General features: G+C 35.4%; 2 protein-coding genes across 2 annotated transcripts; both read right to left on the bottom strand.

Moving 5' to 3' along the window:
• Window positions 1-600: 600 nt before the first annotated feature.
• On the bottom strand, window positions 601-1,008 carry LOC102662371 (AT-hook motif nuclear-localized protein 17). Its single transcript, XM_006606618.1, has one exon. It carries the CDS (start codon window positions 1,006-1,008, stop codon window positions 601-603), a length of 408 nt encoding a protein of 135 aa, XP_006606681.1.
• Window positions 1,009-13,916: 12,908 nt separating this feature from the next.
• On the bottom strand, window positions 13,917-18,235 carry LOC102662240 (AT-hook motif nuclear-localized protein 16-like). The gene is made up of 2 exons (XM_006606617.1): window positions 17,750-18,235; window positions 13,917-14,030 (listed from the first exon to the last, which is right to left on the bottom strand). The coding sequence occupies exons 1-2, from the start codon at window positions 18,233-18,235 to the stop codon at window positions 13,917-13,919; spliced, it is 600 nt and encodes a 199-aa protein (XP_006606680.1).
• Window positions 18,236-19,040: the final 805 nt, after the last annotated feature.

Here is a 19,040-nt window from a genome sequence, read left to right as displayed (position 1 = left end):
AGACACACAACGAAACAAAAATTTCCACTTAACATGATAATAGACAGCTCAACTATACAATAACTCATTTAATGTAAATAACTCATTTTTTCTATCCTCGTTACATTATATGACTTATCATATCATCATATCTCACTCTTCTGTTTCTTTATCTCTCATTGTGTTGATTAGAATTTATTGTCAACAATACAATATTCGTTTCCACTACTAAATCTATCTATTCCATCTACAAGAATTCCAAAAAAACCATCACGCATTGCCAAAAGATATTTGATTTTTCATGAACTCACAATTCTCTCAAAGGAACAAATCGCATGAACGGAAAAATAAAATTGATTTGAAAAAAGAAAGAGACATTGATTAATTGAAGAATTTCATTTAAAATAGATAGGTTGAAACATATTTTTTCACCCAACAAAAAGCGCTAGCAAATAGTGTTTGTAGAGAGCCATCCACTTATTTTACCCTCATGACACAATGTAACAACTAACACACTTCCAACAAGACCCAAAAAAAACACAAAAAAATTGACACATTTTGAGAGATAGATCTTCATTTATTTGCTGTGTTCTTGCTCCCATGTTGTCACTTTCATATCATTCACCACCCACGGACTCCACAACTAATCATGTTGAACCCCAACAACTCACTACTTCCAATAAAATCTTTAGAGTTATTGTTATAATTGTTGTTGTTATTATTGTTACCCTCATTCTTTTCTTTGTCTCTAGAGGCATACTTGTACATCACAGGGTTCTTGAAGGTGCAAATTGAAAGGCTGACATCATTACCGGCAATGACTCTACCGCCAATGGCACCGCCAAAGACTTGCCCTTGAGAGGTGGAAAAGCTAATCCCAAAGGATAAGGGAGGGACAAGGGTGGCTCCAGGATGAAGGGTGTAGTGGTTGTTGTATAAGTAGGAGCCGTTCAGGGAGAGCAAGGTGAAGGGCCCGCAAAGTGGGAGGGCACCAGCACCATGCGAAGAGTTATGGAGGGTTACTTCCATGATCGTTCCAGAGGAACTGAGGACAGTGAGGCTAACATGGCCTCGATGAACAACATCAAGAATGGACTCAATGATATCGCTACTCGAGGTCACATTGACAATGATGACCTTCATGCTGGGTTCCATGGGTTGGGCCACCAGGAAGGGGGTGGTCTTGGGCTTGTTCTTGGAGCCCGCGAACCTGCCACGTGGCTTCTTGGTGGGTGAGTTTGTAAGAGGTAGATTCTCTAGGGGTTGGTTTGTAGTAGGTGATGGTGGACAACAAGAGCGTTGGGAGGAGGAGCTAGTGTGGTTGTCCCGGGAGGATGTCGAGTCTAAGTCAAAGGTGATGAGTTTTGGGAGAAGGAGATTGTCATGGAATTGTGGGTCATTGTGAAAAGAGGAGAATGAAATAAGAGGAGGCACAAAATGTAATGGTGTTTGAAGTGTTTCAAGAGGTGTGGAGTGAAAGAAAAAGAGATAAAATGTTTTGGGCGAGAGAGTTAGATAGGGCAAGATCTGAAAGCCTTGGTTTTAATGGTGTGAAGTTTTGTTTGTGAATAAATTTATAGTGCGGTACTGATAATGACTTCTACGAATTTTTTTTAGTAAACAAGAATCGAGGGGCTTTCTGAGGAAGGTAATGTGAGTAGGTTTTTTGAAAGTGGGGCTCTTTTATGCACATCGCAACAAAAGTTTTTAAAGCCTTAAGAAATTTATTTATAAAAAGGTAATATAATTTAAAGTTAGGATTATAGTCAAAGATTTTAAAATCATTTATGGAAATATATTAATTAGGTCAAAGTCATGTTAGACCTATTAATTATTACTAAGCACGTAGATTAGTTAGTCTGGAATTTTTTCATCTTAATCAATGGTCTCGAGTTCAATTTATGGAAATGCAACTAAGTTAAATACACAGAGAGAGCTTTGTTAAAAATAGTGATTCTACATAACTTAAGTAAGGCATCTCCTCTAAAGTATAACATGCTATCTCTACAAAAAAAAAACATATCTAAGCCCAAAAATGCTATGCTTGCTAATTCAAAAATAAAGCTCAATGAGACATGTGCTATTATGTGAACTTTATTCAACAAACAATAGATTTAAAAATATGTATCATGATAATTAAGTTCAATGAAATATTGTTGTTATGTGAATTTTATTTGGATTTAATTCAATAATAAATTAAAATGAGTGAAAATAAAAATAATTATAATTTGTACTAATTAAACTTTTCTAATTGCATCACGAAAAAGGTGTGATGAGAAAAATACTGATAAAATAGTTGAGCTTGTTAAATAGAATTTTTTATATAATTTTGATTTATTTTCATCTCATTTATCTACAAAAATTAATAATTAAAATTTATAAGTAAATTTCTCTACTTGGGAATAATTTTATAAATGTTAACACCTAATAATTTAGCCATTGGAGGAACAAATGTTTATTGGATATGACTAGGACAAGGAAACTGATTGAGGTGGCTGAAGTGGCTAAATTGGGGTAAAATGGTCAAGTGACTTAGACAAAATACTTTGAATAGTGTGTAGGCCATTTCAGAGAACATGGGCGAATGACAAACAAGGAAGCGATTGAAGGGATGATAACCATGATCTCCTAGATTTTAGGGATTCTTAATAGTGTTTCAGCTAATGTAGCCATTAGTCGGTAATTATGAATAGGGCCTATCACAAGTATTGTAGCAAGGGACAAAGACATCAATACACAAAACCTAGTCATTTTCCTGCCTATTACTATTTGCATCATTTCGCTTATTTGCTTTATTTTGCCTACTTCTTTAAGTTTCTTTATTGCTTTTAGTCATTTATTGCTTCCTTTAGCGCAATTCCACATAGGAGTAGCCTAATTTAGAAACTTTAGTTTATTGATCAATTGCGGGAAAAGCTCTTTGGAGTGGACCAAGAACCCAACAAAGGAACAAAATCCCTTCCTTAAGTCAATCACCTAAAGGGAATCATCATTTGATATTTAGTCGTCACAATGACTAAAGGAATTCAACACCAATACAAAATTAGCATGATGAGTGGGACCCCAATTACATCACTAAGGTTTCCAACTCTTCCGGCATCATGTTGTCTGTGAGGAAAACCTAGCCCTCGTGGGATAGGAATCTCCACGGGACTTTGGAAATAAACCATGTACGTATTGTTTGTGAACCATGCATCATGTTGTGCATATGTGCTTTAAAGTGAAGAACGTTTATGAACGTAACCGAAAGGTAATGAATGAGTTAACAAATGACTTTTACCTTGGGGGTGGTGTAACGGTTTAGAATCTCTTTTAAGCTCATGTTGATCACATGGGTTGGAGTATCCTTGCAAAGCTAGAACACCATAATGCATCGTTGGCGGTGTCATCTTGGTGAGAGTGATAATGTCAATTGCCCATTGTGTGACAATTCATCGACTACATGGACTCCTGGATTACATTCATAATGTTTTCGAAAATGATACCACATGTATACGAGTTTGAGTCTAATGTGCGTCGTATTTCATATGAGTTTGAGTGTAAGTGACGTTTAATTTGGTAGTGGTGTGTTTGTGAGACGTAAATATTCATATATGCAATTTATTTCTTTATGAATTACTTAAGCTTGAAATTTATTTGAGATGTATCTCACACCTCATCTCTTTGACTTGCTTGTGTTTAGGATGAATTGACCCCTTGCATGTGTGTCTCTATAGAAAGTTACAATGATAGTGCTGAAAGAAAGACTTAGGCCTCTACTTTATTATCTTTAAATTTTATGGTTATGGGTGCTCTAAAATAATGTAGCATTAGGTATGGATTTTATAAATTTATTTTGTTTTCAATTCATTAGTAGTTTTCTTTATTTTTTTATTCAGTATGAATTGCATGGCCACTAGAGTGCCAAGATTACTTTAACTATAAATTATATTATTGACTGAACTATTTTCTTAAGTTTACGAAGATAGTCATGTAATGCTTCTTTACCACAAAAAGTTTTTGGAAAGTCGTTACATCCCTTTGAATTAAATTCAACTGTGAACATATTTTAAAAATATTAAGTGTATCTGTTCCAAGGAAGAAAGGTGTTACAGTTGTACAATGTGTTAAATCAAAATGCTTGTTTACTGAATGTTACTTTTGGCTTGCATATATGATATTGTTTTAGGTGATGGGAACAAGTCCTTGAGTTTTAAGATTAATGCATATCATTTGGGTTTGTATGATCATTATGAGACTTCTTCCATGTGTTTTTTTGTTTGTAACAAGATTGGGAGTGATGAACTCTATAAGCATGAAGCACATATGTTAAAGGATAAGACGTTTTGTATGCCTATAATGTTATTACATGGAGAATCTCATGATAAAATTTTATTGGTTACGTTAAACATGAAACTAAATGTACATCAGATGTGTGGTGGGGGCATTAAAGTTGAAAATGCTAGGAATAACGTATTGTTCCATTAGTCATAAATTGTATTGCAAATGATGTGTGTGTGTGTCTTTGACCTAGGAGAATGGTTACAAGGTAATTCAATAAGAGGTTCCCTACTTTCCTCTAAACTAAAACGTACATGTCTTTTTGTGTTAATTTATGATGTAGGTATCTTAGCACTGAATTCGAGGTCAATTTTTTTTCAAGATAGAGGGAATGATAAAGGTCTAAAAAAAGGAGGTTGGAGGCTACATTGGAGTCAAATAATAGATTAAAGAATTTATGTAATTTTGTGTTTAACTTGTTGGGCCTTGTTAGTTAGTAGTATAAATAGGACTCTTAACATTTTGCAAGGGAGATTTTGGATCAAGTTTGAGATTAAACTTTGTGCTATGTGCAAGAGTTCCCTATTGGCTCTTGGATTAGAACCTTTTGATTCTTATCAAAGAAACACATTCTTTGTAGCGAATCTTCCTCGACTTATCAAACGATTTTTGTTTGTGGCATCATATCCATTTTTATCTTTTTTGGTTTTGGTATTTCTTCACCTTTTTAGTTCCATTTTTTTGTGTATTGATTCTAAATTTGTGATCCAATTTTGGCGGTAATATCAATTTGATATATGCACTATTGTATTTCATAAATGTTTATTATACTATTTTAATGCATTTCCACTATATAACTATATGTTTTTTAATACTGTAATAGTAATCCTTAGCTAATTGAGGCAGAGCTAAATACCTTCCACTTGTAGTTAGAGAAAGTGTGACCATAATTATCTGTGTAATGTGACACATAGATGGTTACGTTGAACTGGTGCTCAATGAAGTTGGGACTGGAGATATCCTTGTACTGTAAGACATAGACCTTGGATACGTGTTGGTAGTTAGTGACTTGAGACCAAAGATATTAATTATTAGATAGTAAGTTATGAGTACTGTTAAGTTAGGAACATGCAGTGACATGTTGCCTATAATGGAAGACAAAGCTTAGCAACCTAAGGAATGAAAGGCAAGGGCTCACAAACGGAAGTCTTGGGCATATGGTGTCTAGTGATGAAGTAACTGAAGGGCCAGAGGTAGTGGTGGATCCATAAATTTTTCTTAGTGGGAGCAAAAAATAGTTTATGATATTTTTGGATAAGTGACCATTTTGGTCTTGAAAGGTGTAAGCCATTTAGTCATAAAACAACAAAATTTTGGTTTAGTGATTAAATATGTAAAGAGTGTGACATGTGTGTTCTGTTGTTATGTTTTGTGAAACCATTTTGGCTTTAAGCTATAGTGTTCACATACCAATTTTTCAATAAGTTATATTTTTTGAAGACTAATTTTTTTCAAGATGCTATTATCACACTTCTTAATTACATGTTTATGAACTAAATAAAAAATCTTTTAGAGACCAAATTGTCACTAATTTACATATTCAGAAACCAAAATTATCAATTATCAAATATGTTTACAAAAAAATATTGCGAGTTTTTACAAAAATACATAATGTCATGACAAAAGAAATCTAACATAATGAATAAAAAAAATAAAAAATACTTAAAGATCAAACTAAATTACAATTGTTCTATATGTGTAGAAGCAAATAACACAAAAAGGGGGATTAAATTGTGTTTTTAACTATTTAAAACTATTTCTACGTCTAAAAATATGTTTATCATATGATAAATAGACCTTAAACACTTAGAGATCAGACTGTATCAAACGATGAGAGAAACAATTTTTCTTTGTAAAACAAAACAAGATATAAAATCTAACACTACTACTTTTAACATCGGTTATTTTGGACATTCAACATCGGTTCAAAATTGATATTGAAACTATCAACGTTAAAAGTATCAACGTTAATATCAGTTATGAAAACCAATGTTAAAATACAATACACAACATTAGTTTTAAGAAACCGATGAGGTAATATAAGAAATAAACCAAAAAAATGTAAAATATGCAGAAAACCAACATCGGTTTTATTAAAAAGTTACAACATCGATTTTGACCAAAACTGATGTAGAAAGACACTTTCTACATCGGTTTTAGCCAAAATTGATGTTGTGATGCAAAAAATAACATCAGTTTTTTCAAAAACCGATGTTGAATGTTCTTTGACATTGGTTTTAGACCAACTGATGTTGTTTTTTGCAAAAATTTTAAATATTTTGTTTGCTTTTACAATGAACCAACTAAAACTAATTTACAAAAAATATATTAATTTTAAATTAAAATATTATTTTCATTACAATATCACATTAGTTACGAAATCATTTGGTATTATTAACAAAGAAAATATAGCAGAATAAAATTACCTTGATGAACAATAACAAATTTTCTATAACAAGCCAAAGAACTATAACAAGCTCTCAACATTAGTGAAATATTCTCAAAGGAAAGATCTCAAAGGGATTGCAAGCCTAGTTTTGTATCATAGAAACATTATAGTTTCTCCCTAGCAAGAATAATTTGTGATGGATTGAAATTTCCTATATGTACTTATGAACCTGCGGCATAAAGTTTGTTTTTGAGCACACATGACATGACATGATGATACCTAACATTGTGTGGATCTTTAATGATAGGAAGAATGAAATGAAACTGAGATGAAATGGAATAAAATAACTTTAATATTGTTCAGATAAGTTATGATAGAATAAATTATAAACAATAAAGTATACAAGCTTTGTTATACATCACCTTCATTTGTTCAAAAACTAGCTTGATAGTTTTCTCATCAAAACCAAATCCAAAATTTGTCGTTGAATGGACAACGTCATGAAAATTTTAGAAGGAAAACATTAGAAATTTGGAAGCTTATGTACTAATCAAGTAAGTTGAACCAACAAAGCACAATATTGACTCCACAACAAAGAAAAAAGCAACAAAATTGTAAACCATAAATTTAAGACATAGTGATCAAATGTTCAACACTTAAAGGAATAAAAAAATGCATAAAGGAGCTATTACAATGAAAAGTGTGTTTTGCAAGTGTTTCATTGGGCATATATTCTACCACAAGCAACCTCTCATCTCCTTCACAATAACAACCAAGCAAATTTGCCAACCTTTGGTTATGAAGCTGACCAACTAATCTTGCTTCCTCCTTTAGTTATGAAAGGAAATTGTTTTGGATAATTAAAAGTGAAAACAAAAGGTGGAAGGTGTATCAACACAACCTAATGCACACCATTAGCTTAACATAAACAATGAAACCTAAAAATCTTAGATTATTAGCAATCCATTGATAGAAAATATGTACAAATACAATTTTAAGCTTTAGGCATACTTGCATGTTACCAATACTGCAAATTGAAGCATTAGGTGTGTCATACCCTAATTTCGTCTGGGGACTATCATTCGTTGATCTTTTGATCCTTGTTAGTTGACTTACGATGTTGAACTCTAGTTACAGTGCGAAACAAAAGATCGTTCAATGTTTTGACCAAGAATGTGATAAATACCAAAAAAGAGGGGCAAAAGGATCTTTTCATTGAGTTTCATGGACCCTAGCTCACCCAGGGTAGCCTCTAGCTCACCTGGGCCCCAAAAAGACTTCAGGGTGAAGTAACCAGCTCGACTGGGTGAGCTCCATTGCCCCAAGTGCCTATTTTCCTATAAATAGGCGTGCTAGGGAGGCTGAGGAGAAGTTACAAGGGTTAGAAGGTGAGGGAATTGAGAGAAGAGAGAAAGGAGAAGAAGAAAAAAGAGGAAACGAGGTCGAGGCGCTACTGAATCGCGACCGCGATCATTCCTTACTTTGTTTCTTGTTTCGTGTTTTTCGTGCGACCATCAGTTAGTTTTTTTTTTTTTTGGGATTGAATGTGATCTATATACCTTTAGGGGTCCCCCTTGTTATTATGTGCACATTCATCTTCTCCATCTATCATCGGCGATCTCTTTTTCTTTGTAAAGTTCAATCTTAATTGATCACTAGTGCAATAAAATTGTCTTTAAAGAGATTGAAAGTTAATAAACAAAAGCAAGATAAAACCAACTCATAAACTTCTTTATTTCATCAAATATCACATGAGATCGTTTTAAGGTCCAACGCCTTAATGATTCTCTCTGCTTTTTTTCAAAGTTTAAAACATTGTTTCAAGGTCCAACGCCTTAAACGACTTTTTTTTCGCAGTTAAAATGAATCTTTCAAAAACATAAAAAATCAATTTAACACACAAACATTCAGACTTAAAGAACTACGTAGGTTTGAATTCCTTATCGCACCTGAGGATACGTAGGAGCAAGGGCAGCCCCCTTTTCGACCCCAAAAAATAAAAAAAGGGAAAATAAATGATATTGAAGTCACGCTTTTTGCACAATCGATTAAAGGCTGCCATCCCTTGTGGCAGGCGTGTGGGGTTCTAATACCTTTCTTATGCGTAAACAACTCCCGAACCCTTCTTTTCAATATTCACAGACCTCATTTTTGGTTTTTCTAATGTTTTTCTCGAATAAATGTTGGTGGTGACTCCCACGCGTTTTCCTTTTTGGAAGACGCTCCTTTGGCTTTTCGCCCGCACTCCCGTCATAGGGTAGGTTGTGACAGATGGCGACTCCACTGGGGATGTTAGTTAGTTAAGCCAATCGATCAGTGTGCAATGTTTTATCGTGACTTCTTCTTTATTTATGTTTCCTTTCGCTTGTGTATAACCTTTGCTATGTTGTTGTGTTTGGTGTGTGTCTATCTATCTACTACATTCATAGTTAGAAATACTTTTTTTCTATGCACACATGGAACCTACACCTTTGCACACACATTGAGATATTAGGCCCTATACCCAGGTCTATGTGAGACATAAGGAGTGGAGGTTCGATCTGTGGTCATGCTAGGTCTTTGGGTCGCTTGATAATAGTGAAGCCTCATCTAGAGTTTTTCTCTTTTAGTGATGCATTGTCGTTGATAGTCCCTATCGCCACAATGTATTACCTAAGAGGATGATATCTCTAGAAGCCAATAAAGTTACATGAAACCACCCTTGGGCATTGTCACTAGAAGGGGACTTTTGGATCCTTTCCATTAGGTTCCTGAATTAGTGGGGAGGGGGGCATAGCAAACTCACTCTGGCTTGTTCCTTGATCGCATCATGCATCTCTTCATGGCATCGTAATGGACATATCGTTCCTGCATTTATCATTTATCATATTCATGCATTGCATTTGCATAAGTCATTGCATTATCATACATCTTCAATTAACATGATTTTGTTCTGCCAACTGCATACATTCTATTTTCATCGTTCGCATGTTATGTTCACTCATGCATGATCCTTGCATTTTCCTCTGCAAAAAAAAAAACAAAAAAAAAGAACAGAAAGAAAGTCACAGTGAAACTTGAAAGTTTACACCGCATTCTTAGTTACATGTGTTGGATACCATGATGATAGCTATAAACAAACCATGTTGGGATTATACACTCATTTCTCTTGAAAAATGATTGAAAATCATGTGAACATGGTTCCTAATGCCTTGTTAACTAGGAAAAGGGTGGTTCTTCGGGCGTCTCATGTCAATCTCATAATTATGTTTGTCATGCATAGCATAAGTGTGCCCTAATCATTCATCTCTATGATAGCTTGTTGAAGTATTGGCAATCTAAATTTCAATTCTTGCGAACATAGGGTCGAACCAAGCACATGCTTTTAAGAAAAGGTTTTCATTAAGTCAAGGTCAAGTATGGAAGTAACCAGCTTGCAAAAGTTGGGGCTGAAGATGGATTGAGTTTACATAGCTTCTTTGGTTACAGCCAACACATGATTGAGCTAAATAATTTACAAAAATTGTGACTATTGATGTCCATGTTTTATTTCCAGTTGCACTTTGACTCTAACAAGATCTAATGAACAATGTTGTTTTAATGAAAATCTGGATTGATTCAACCCTATGTTCTACTGAGTGCCCTATGTAAATTTGCAATACTTCAACAATGTGTTGTTCACATACATCCATGCTTATTTTTTCTTTTCACATAGGTTGCATTCCTCATTTCATTCTTTCCTTGAAAGCCAAAATGTAATCATTGTGATCAAAAGGAAAGCACGTGCTTTACGGTGCCCTTACCAAACGCGTGCCAAAGCTAGAGTGATGAGTGAAATAGAAGAGGTGCAAGAGCAGATGAAGGCCGACATGGAGGCCATGAAAGAGCAAATGACAACAATGATGGAAGCCATGATGAGTATGAGAAAAGTGATGGAGGTCAACACGGCTATAGTCATTGCCACAAGTACTGCCACTGAGGTGGACTCGACTCACACATCTAGCATCAATAAAGCAAGTCGTCCAGTCTCGGATATGGTAGGTCATGGAGGCGAAGCATTGGGAAGTACGGGGGGGGGGGGGGGCATTTTGTGCAGGTCCAGAGTAAGTATTCCTTCCCACCATATGGCTTGCCTCCCAACTATACACCACCCAAAATCCCCAATTTGGTCATGCACAAGTCTCTCAACCCATGGGGGAGACACATGAAGCACCCCGAGACCACAATCTAGTCGACTTCGAGCCTCACATCGGATATGCTGCTGAGAGGCAGGCATTTTATGGCGTACCCATACCAAACACTTTGGGGGTCCTTCAGTATCGCCCACAACCACAACCCTTGCATTTTACAGTGGGAAGAGTCCCTCTTGCTATAGTGGAAAGGGAGAGATTTGATCATATAGAGGAGAGGCTGAGGGCTATTGAAGGAGGCAGAGATTATGCCTTTGTTAACATGGTAGAACTGTGCCTAGTGCCCGACATCGTTATCCCTCCAAAGTTCAAGGTGCCGGATTTCGATAAATACAAAGAGACTACTTGCCCTAAGAATCACCTAAAGATGTACAATAGGAAAATGGGGGCATACTCAAAAAATGAAAAATTGTTGATGCATTTCTTCCAGGAAAGTCTTACTGGGGCATTCGTCACCTGGTATACTAATCTGGAACCTTCCCGAGTCTATTCTTGGAAGGACCTAATGGTTTCCTTCATTAGGAAGTATCAGCACAATTCTGATATGGCTCTGGATAGAATGTAGCTACAGAACATATGTAAGAAGGAGCATGAATCTTTCAAAGAATATGCCCAAAGGTGGAGGGATCTAGCAGCTCAAGTAGCACCCCCAATGATGGAGAGGGAGATGATAACAATGATAGTAGACACGTTACTGGTGTTCTACTATGAAAAGATGGTGGTTACATGCCTTCAAGCTTTGCCGATTTAGTTTTTGTCGGTGAAAGGATCGAAGTGGGTATGAGAAGAGACAAATTTGATTATCCTGCTTTGATGAATAGGAAGCCTGGAGCAAATGGAGAGAATAAGAAGAAGGGAGAAACCCATGTTGTGGTTACCATTCCTATATGGCCAAATTTCCCATTAGCCCAACAATATCAATACTCAACCAATCTCAGTCCTTCTCATTACCCACCACCCTACCAGCTAAGAACGCTCAATCATCCATAAAGGACATCCCCAAATTGTCCATAAAATCCACCCGATGCACATCCAACACCCAAAACCACCCCTAATACCAATCAAAACACCAACCAGGGAAGGAATTTTCCAAAAAAGAAGCCTGTAGAATTCACCCCAATTCCATTGCATACGCTGACTTACTCCCCTATCTGCTCAATAATGCAATGGCAGTTATAAGCCCAGCAAAGATTTCTCAACCTCCATTTCCCAGAGGATACAACCCCAACATGACATGTGCTTATCATGGGGGAGTTCCGAGGCATTCCATTGAGCATTGTATGACCCTAAAACATAAGGTGCAAAGTCTGATTGATGCAGGCTGGTTGAGATTCGAGGAGGAAAATCGCTCGTGAGTTTTGATGTCGTCAAGTAATACTCTGTATGATGCTTGGAGCAATTTAAAGATTGTGGTTAGATGTCTCCAATGACTCATTAGGATTTTCAGGTTTATGCCATTATTGTAAACAATAGTCACAATGCTAATAATATGGATAAATTTGATGTCCTTGTCACTCATTCTCTCACAATTACATCTTTGCTTATTTAACTTTCACTGGAATGTGAATGTAAGTTGTTGGTTTGTTTGCTCAAGTGACATGCGCTCCTGAGTTGATCTCCAAGTTTGTTCAATCAAAAATTGTTCGTTCTCCACATTTGGTGAGGGTGCCGTAAACAACGAGTAAAGTAAGAAGTAAAAAAAAAACCTTTGATCGACTGTATTCCAAATAAAAAATAAGAAGTATCGACATTCATGTGACCTCATTTTATCATTCTTAAAAGTTTTCTTTTTGAGAGAAAAGTGAGTTATCAAGAACAGGAGTCATTTGACTTAATTTGTCAATTGAAAATCTTTTAAATATTTCTCGTCCTTGAAAATTCATTTTTGAGAACCTGTACAGTTTCTTTTATTGCTACAAGGTCATGACAAAAGACAATAGATACCTTAGAGCCCTACACTGGGGCAATGAGAGGCACCATGCATGAGTCTCAAGCGAACCTAGGGGCAGATCATAAGTTCTCACCTAGTAGGTCGAAAACCCGAAAGGGAGGCCTACGCAAATATTAGGGTTAATAAAAAATAAAAAAAGGAAAAAACAATCAGGAGCATGTTTATTAGGGGATTGGTCTCGAAATTGAAACTACAAAAGGATCTAAGTCAAGATTTGAAATGACACATGGTCGTGTTTCAACATCTCAAACACTAATTTATCCCTTGCTATCCCCCTCCGAGCCAAAGCATATTTTTTTTCTAAAATAAAACAAAAAAGAACAAAAACAAAATAGAAACCCGAAGTAGGAACCACTGCTAAACCGACGAGAAGAGCAATGCAAACTACACATGCATGAAGTTGGACAACAATGAAAGGGAAAAGAAAATAAAATCTGCCAAAGGCGAGTGAAGAAAAAGAGAGACAAAAGATCTCCAGATTTTAGAAGGAAGGCACAAAAGTGCAATAAAGATTAATGTATAAGACAAAAGGAGTAGAGCCCGACCCAAGAGTTGAAAGGAACAAAAGTACAAGCAAGACTCTCAAGGTTCTTACTCAATATAACCCTTATACACTCTTTGAGCCTCTCTAATCCTTTCTTCCATAGCTCTCTTACCCCTAACCATGTTACAAGCCCAATAAAGCCCATGTGGATCAAGGAATAACTAATTTTGCTTTTAAGTTGGGATTCTGGAATGAAACCCACACACGCTTTTGATTGTTGAATACATACATACATACACACATACATACATACATACATATATATATATATATATATATATATATATATATATATATATATATATATATATATATATATATATATATATATATAAAGAGAATCCTCAAGGTTTCACACTTGCACATTTGAGAAGAAAACTCATTTGACCAGGAGCTCGTGGAAAATGCCCAAAGAAAATTGTGATAATAGGGTCCATTTGATGTTAGTCGCTCATGCAAACTCCTTAGGATTCCTTTTGAATCCAATGGTGGCCTTTGTTGTATAAAATCTTTCGGGATTAGCCCATGTCATCAAGTTTCAGTGGGATCGACAGACCCTTGACATCACTCTATAATCTTAAACCAGGAAAGTTTCACTGGTTCATACACCAAAGTGTAACCATCCATTGCCTTCCTTCCATGGTACATGCGGTCGATCCCAAAGCCATATATTTCTTGCTGTGCAGAATAATCGAAGTTTTTTTAAACAAAAAGAAAGGGACAAACCATATGATCAATATTTCAGTTGATTGATTAAATGTCAAATGGTTCCACTGCCATCATCCAAAATTGTCAAGTGACCAAATCAAACAAAACATACACTCTGAGGGAGTCCCTGAAGAGATTTACAAAAAGATAGGATGAGGTCTCATGAGTTATCACGTCTTTCAGAAAGAGACAGTCAATCTGTGTTTTCCACAAAAAAGGAAAAAAAAGAAAAAAAATCAAATATAAATCAAAATCACAAAAATAGGAAAGAATGTCATGAGCATTGCACAATTTTTCAGTTCAAAACCTTTTACATTTTTACTGCATTTCAAGATGAAGGTTGCATGCATCTGCATCCCAAAAATCATGTTAGGTTATAAGTGAATAGATTTCTCTTTATATACCAAATTTCCAAATCAAATGTCCTATCTTTTGAGTTTAGGATGAGAGACCCTTTCAAAGAGTCAACCTCTTGCTTTCTCATAAGGTTAAACCCTTTGGTACTAGTACCTATTGGCTTGTTTCGTAGGATTCAACGTCTTTTCCTTTATCTTTCATAGGACTCAAAGTCCTCGCTTTTATCTTTCACAGGACTCAAAGTCCTCGCTTTTATCTTCCACAGGACTCACAGTCCTTGCCTTTATTTTTCATAGGACCCAAAGTCCTCCTTGCCTTTATCTTTCATAGGACTCAAAGTCCTCGCCTTTATCTTTCATAGGACTAAAATTCCTTGCCTTTATCTTTCACAGGACTCAAAGTCCTTGCCATTATCTTTCATAGGACTCAAAGTCCTCGCCTTTATGTTTCATAGGAATCAAAGTCCTCACTTTTATCTTTCATAGAACTCAAAGTCCTCACCTTTATCTTTCATAAGACTCAAAGTCCTCGCCTTTATCTTTCATAGGACCCAAAGTCCTCGCCTTTATCTTTCATAGGACTCAAATTCCTCGCCTTAATCTTTCACAGGACTCAAAGTCCTCGCCATTATCTTTCATAGGACTCGGGTGGAATGCGCCTGCGACAAATGGTGGACTGTCTCCTCGAGGCGCTCAGTGGAGGATTGGCGAGTATTGTGTTCCGGCATTGTCGTGGGGGCAGGTCGGACCAAAATGATAGGGAAAACTATTCTACTAAGACAATTAAGATAAGTAGTAATTCATCTCTGCCTTTATTCCTTCATTAGGTTTATATTTATAGCTGAATACAGGATAATTTTGTAGGAAATTAGAGATAACAGACTAACAACTTTGCTAATTTGAATTGTAGTTTGTTACAACTAACTATTGGCAAAGTAGTGGAACCAACGGTGGGGCCTGATCGTGTTCACTCATAATCCCACAAGTGGACTAGTTTGTTGCTTATTCTCTTTAGCCTGAGGTTCTTGGTAAGATTGCTATCAATTACCTGCACGCTCAACCTTAATACAAAGGGGAGTAGAAGTTCCATATGGTGCTTGTGTGTTTGACGGAGCACATTTTACAACATGGTCTATTCTATAGAGGGAAACACTTGCGTGGATTACAACATGTTAAATGGCACACAACTTTCTGGAGTTTGTGGTACCATAGGAATCAAAAGGTTTTTAATGGGGTAGATGGTGTTGGGACTTAGCTATCTAGAGATTATCATGGTCTTGGATAATTTCTAATATCAAACTTTGTTCTGGTATCTCTTTTGCCCATTGGTGTAATAGTTCTTTTCATTGTCTAAGGACGTTAGCTACCTTATGATGTAATTTCTTTTTTTATTATGGGTCAAATTTCGTGTCTAGTCTAATAATATTCACTTTGCTTTTTTAAAAAAAGAAACATCATTTATTTTTAATAAAATTGTTAAATCATATAAATAGATGCATAAAAATATTAATTAATACATCTGATCATATGTTAAGTAAATAATGAAAGCATATATACCATTAAAAATTTTAATTAATACATTTTAATAAATAATATTATTACTTGATACTAAAAGAGCATAAAAAGATTTTATTATAATATAATAGCGCCAAAGCATGTAGTTTACACACCCACACACTAAACTTGAGTATATTTTTTTAATTTAGGTATGTCATATTCGAATAAACCATTGTGAAGGTTAATAACTATCTATTAAAGTAGATTATTTAAACCATGAGATGGATGAAGCTAGATAGTGGGATGCCAGATATGTGTCAGAACAGTCAAATCGTTGTGGTAAGAAACGTGACACAACATAAATTGTCATAAATTTATATTATTTAAGTCAATTTATTTGAACAGAGTTATTAATACAATAAATGTGTCTTATATTTTAGTGAAAAAAAAATTTAAATCCATAATAAATATGGTATATATTAATTAAAGAACTAAAAAAATTATAAATAATTATAGATTTAATGAAATGCATGACACTTGAAAACGGAAATGGTGTCAAGATTTGTAAATAGAACAAAAAAAAGGAGAAAATTCATGGACGACTATGCACAATGGAATAATGAAAGCAACTTGAATCATGCATGTTCTAGTCAAGTCATCCACAGGCCATTTCTTCAAAACAACACGCTCATGTGACAGTTTGTTCTCATTGGGTTTTTTTTCATGCTCAACATTGGAGACATTTAATTGAACCCTACCTTAGACAACAATAGAACAAAGAAACAGTCACAACGCTATTGTATTCTATGGAATTCCATAACTACCCACAGACACACTAAAATTGGCAACACACGCAGTACATGTCCAATGGCAAAACAAGTTGAAATTTGAAACTTCCATTAACATTCTCACACAAAAACTATAACTTTAACCAGCAACACCATCCAAGCACTCAATGAGAATTCAGAAAACATAGAACAAATGAAAGTAAATTAAACATATTAACTATTAAAAGAAGAAAAAAAACGGCATCGAACAAATTTATAAATATAGAAACTACAGTTTCTACCAACCAATGATTTCTAAGTATAAACACCCATTTAATCTAAATACTCATTTAGTATCTCTTTCTTTCCTTGTTATCTTTCCTTTTTGTTACACTATTGATGATTTATCACATTATTACTCCTTCTTCTACATCTTTCTCTTTTAAGGTCTAGACTAACAAATTTTACACCAGTCATTCCAACCAATAACACCAATAAAGTACTCAATAAGAATTCTGAAAACCATCATGCACCTCCATAGAAGATATTATTTTCCACGAAGTCACAATTCTCAGGAAGACATGCACGAATCACATTAATGAAAATTAAATATATTAAAAAGAGAAGCAATAATTAGTCAAAGAAATTCATTTAATACTGGTAATTGAAACATGCAAGATGACACATAACTCATCACCCAGCACAAAAAACACCCCCAGCAAATAAAGCATTGTAGAGAACTCTCATCTTATTCCACCCTTATGACACACTATTACAGCTCACCAGAAATAAAGTAAAACAAAACAAGATAAGAAAAAGTAAAAAATGACACATTCAGAGACATCTCGATTGCATTTAGTTATTCAATGTTTCCTTGCACTTATGTTATCACTTTCACATCATTCGCACCCCTCAGATGCTGATCCCACCATGTTGAACACCAACAAGTCACAACGCCCACTTAAATCACATGGATTATTGTCATAATTATACATTGTTGTCATCATTGTTCCCTTCTTTGCCTTTAGAAATAAATTTGAAATATTGGGTTTTTTTTTAAGGTGGAGACCATGAGGCTGACATTGTCACCAACAATTATGCTACCACCAATAAGTCCATCGAAGACTTGTCCATGAGATGTGCAAAGCTTGATACTGAAAGAAAATGGAGGGGGAGGGGTGGCTCCTAGGTGAAGGGTGTATTGGTTGTTGTATAAGTAGAAGGTAATGAGGGAGAGCAAGGTCAAGGGCCCAATGAGCAAGGTAGGGGCACCTTGTGGTAGGTTGCAAACAATTACGTTTTTTATCATGCCAGAGGCATTGAGAATGGTGAGGCTAACATGGTCACGACGAGCAACGTCAAGGATTTTCTCCATGACATCCCTACCCAAAACAATGTTGATCGTGACAAGTTTCACAGACAGTTCAATGGGTTGGCCAACTGAGAGGGAGGTGGGCTTGGGCTTGTTCTTAGAGCCGTTTGGCCTGCTCACTATTTTGAAATTGGGGCCATGAAAGACCGACTGGTGATGGCAAATGTTGGAGGGGGTGGACATCAATGGGAAGAGGAGTCCATTAGGTGGTCCAAAAGTGACACGGGTTTCGAATCAGAGGAGAGAGTTTGGGTGAAGCACATAGCAATGAAGAGGTATACGAAGTAAAAGAAAGACCAGGAAAGGTTAAAAGAAACATATGAGGTGACAGAGGAAAAAAATGAAATGTTTGTAGTGACAAAGAAAGAGAAAGATATAGACTAACCAAAGCGCAAAAGACCTGGTTGTGATTCATGAAACTTTGCTTGTGGGGGGATTTAGTGTGGCGGCAGTGGTGGTGACATGTCGAGGTTAGGGAGATAGAAATCTAGGGGCCTTGTGAGGAAGGTTTTATGTATGGAGAGGTTGTGTGAAAGACTTTAAGAGTGTGGTCTCTTTTTTTTCAATAATGCTACACAAGATTTTAATGTTTGAAGATATTTAGTATAAAACAGGTAATATAATTTAAGATTGGTAAATTCAAATATTCTGATATCATTTATTAAACTGTATGAGTAAAAGTTAGATCAGACTCATTAATTATTATTGAGAAAAATGAAACAAAGAAACATTAGAAAAAAATAATAAAATATTAATTTTTTTGAAGAAGACAAAGAGAAAAAATAGATCTAAAACCTTTTAAATCCCTAAACATAGATTTGGAAAAGGTTTTCGCACTTGTTTCTGAAGAGACAGCCTTTTTCATAATTTACTAGCTTAAGTAATGAGAGGCAATCCTTGATGCAATCCTACCCCCCAAGGGCATTGGATAGAAGACTCCAAGAAGATTGGGTCAGAGATGCAAGAAAAAGCCTTAGGGTTTTCATTA

This window comes from Glycine max, chromosome 20 (assembly GCF_000004515.6).
Source record: "Glycine max cultivar Williams 82 chromosome 20, Glycine_max_v4.0, whole genome shotgun sequence".
NCBI lineage: Eukaryota > Viridiplantae > Streptophyta > Magnoliopsida > Fabales > Fabaceae > Glycine > Glycine max.
The sequence above is the reverse complement of the archived record's forward strand: the minus strand, read 5'-3'. Positions and strand labels throughout refer to the sequence as shown.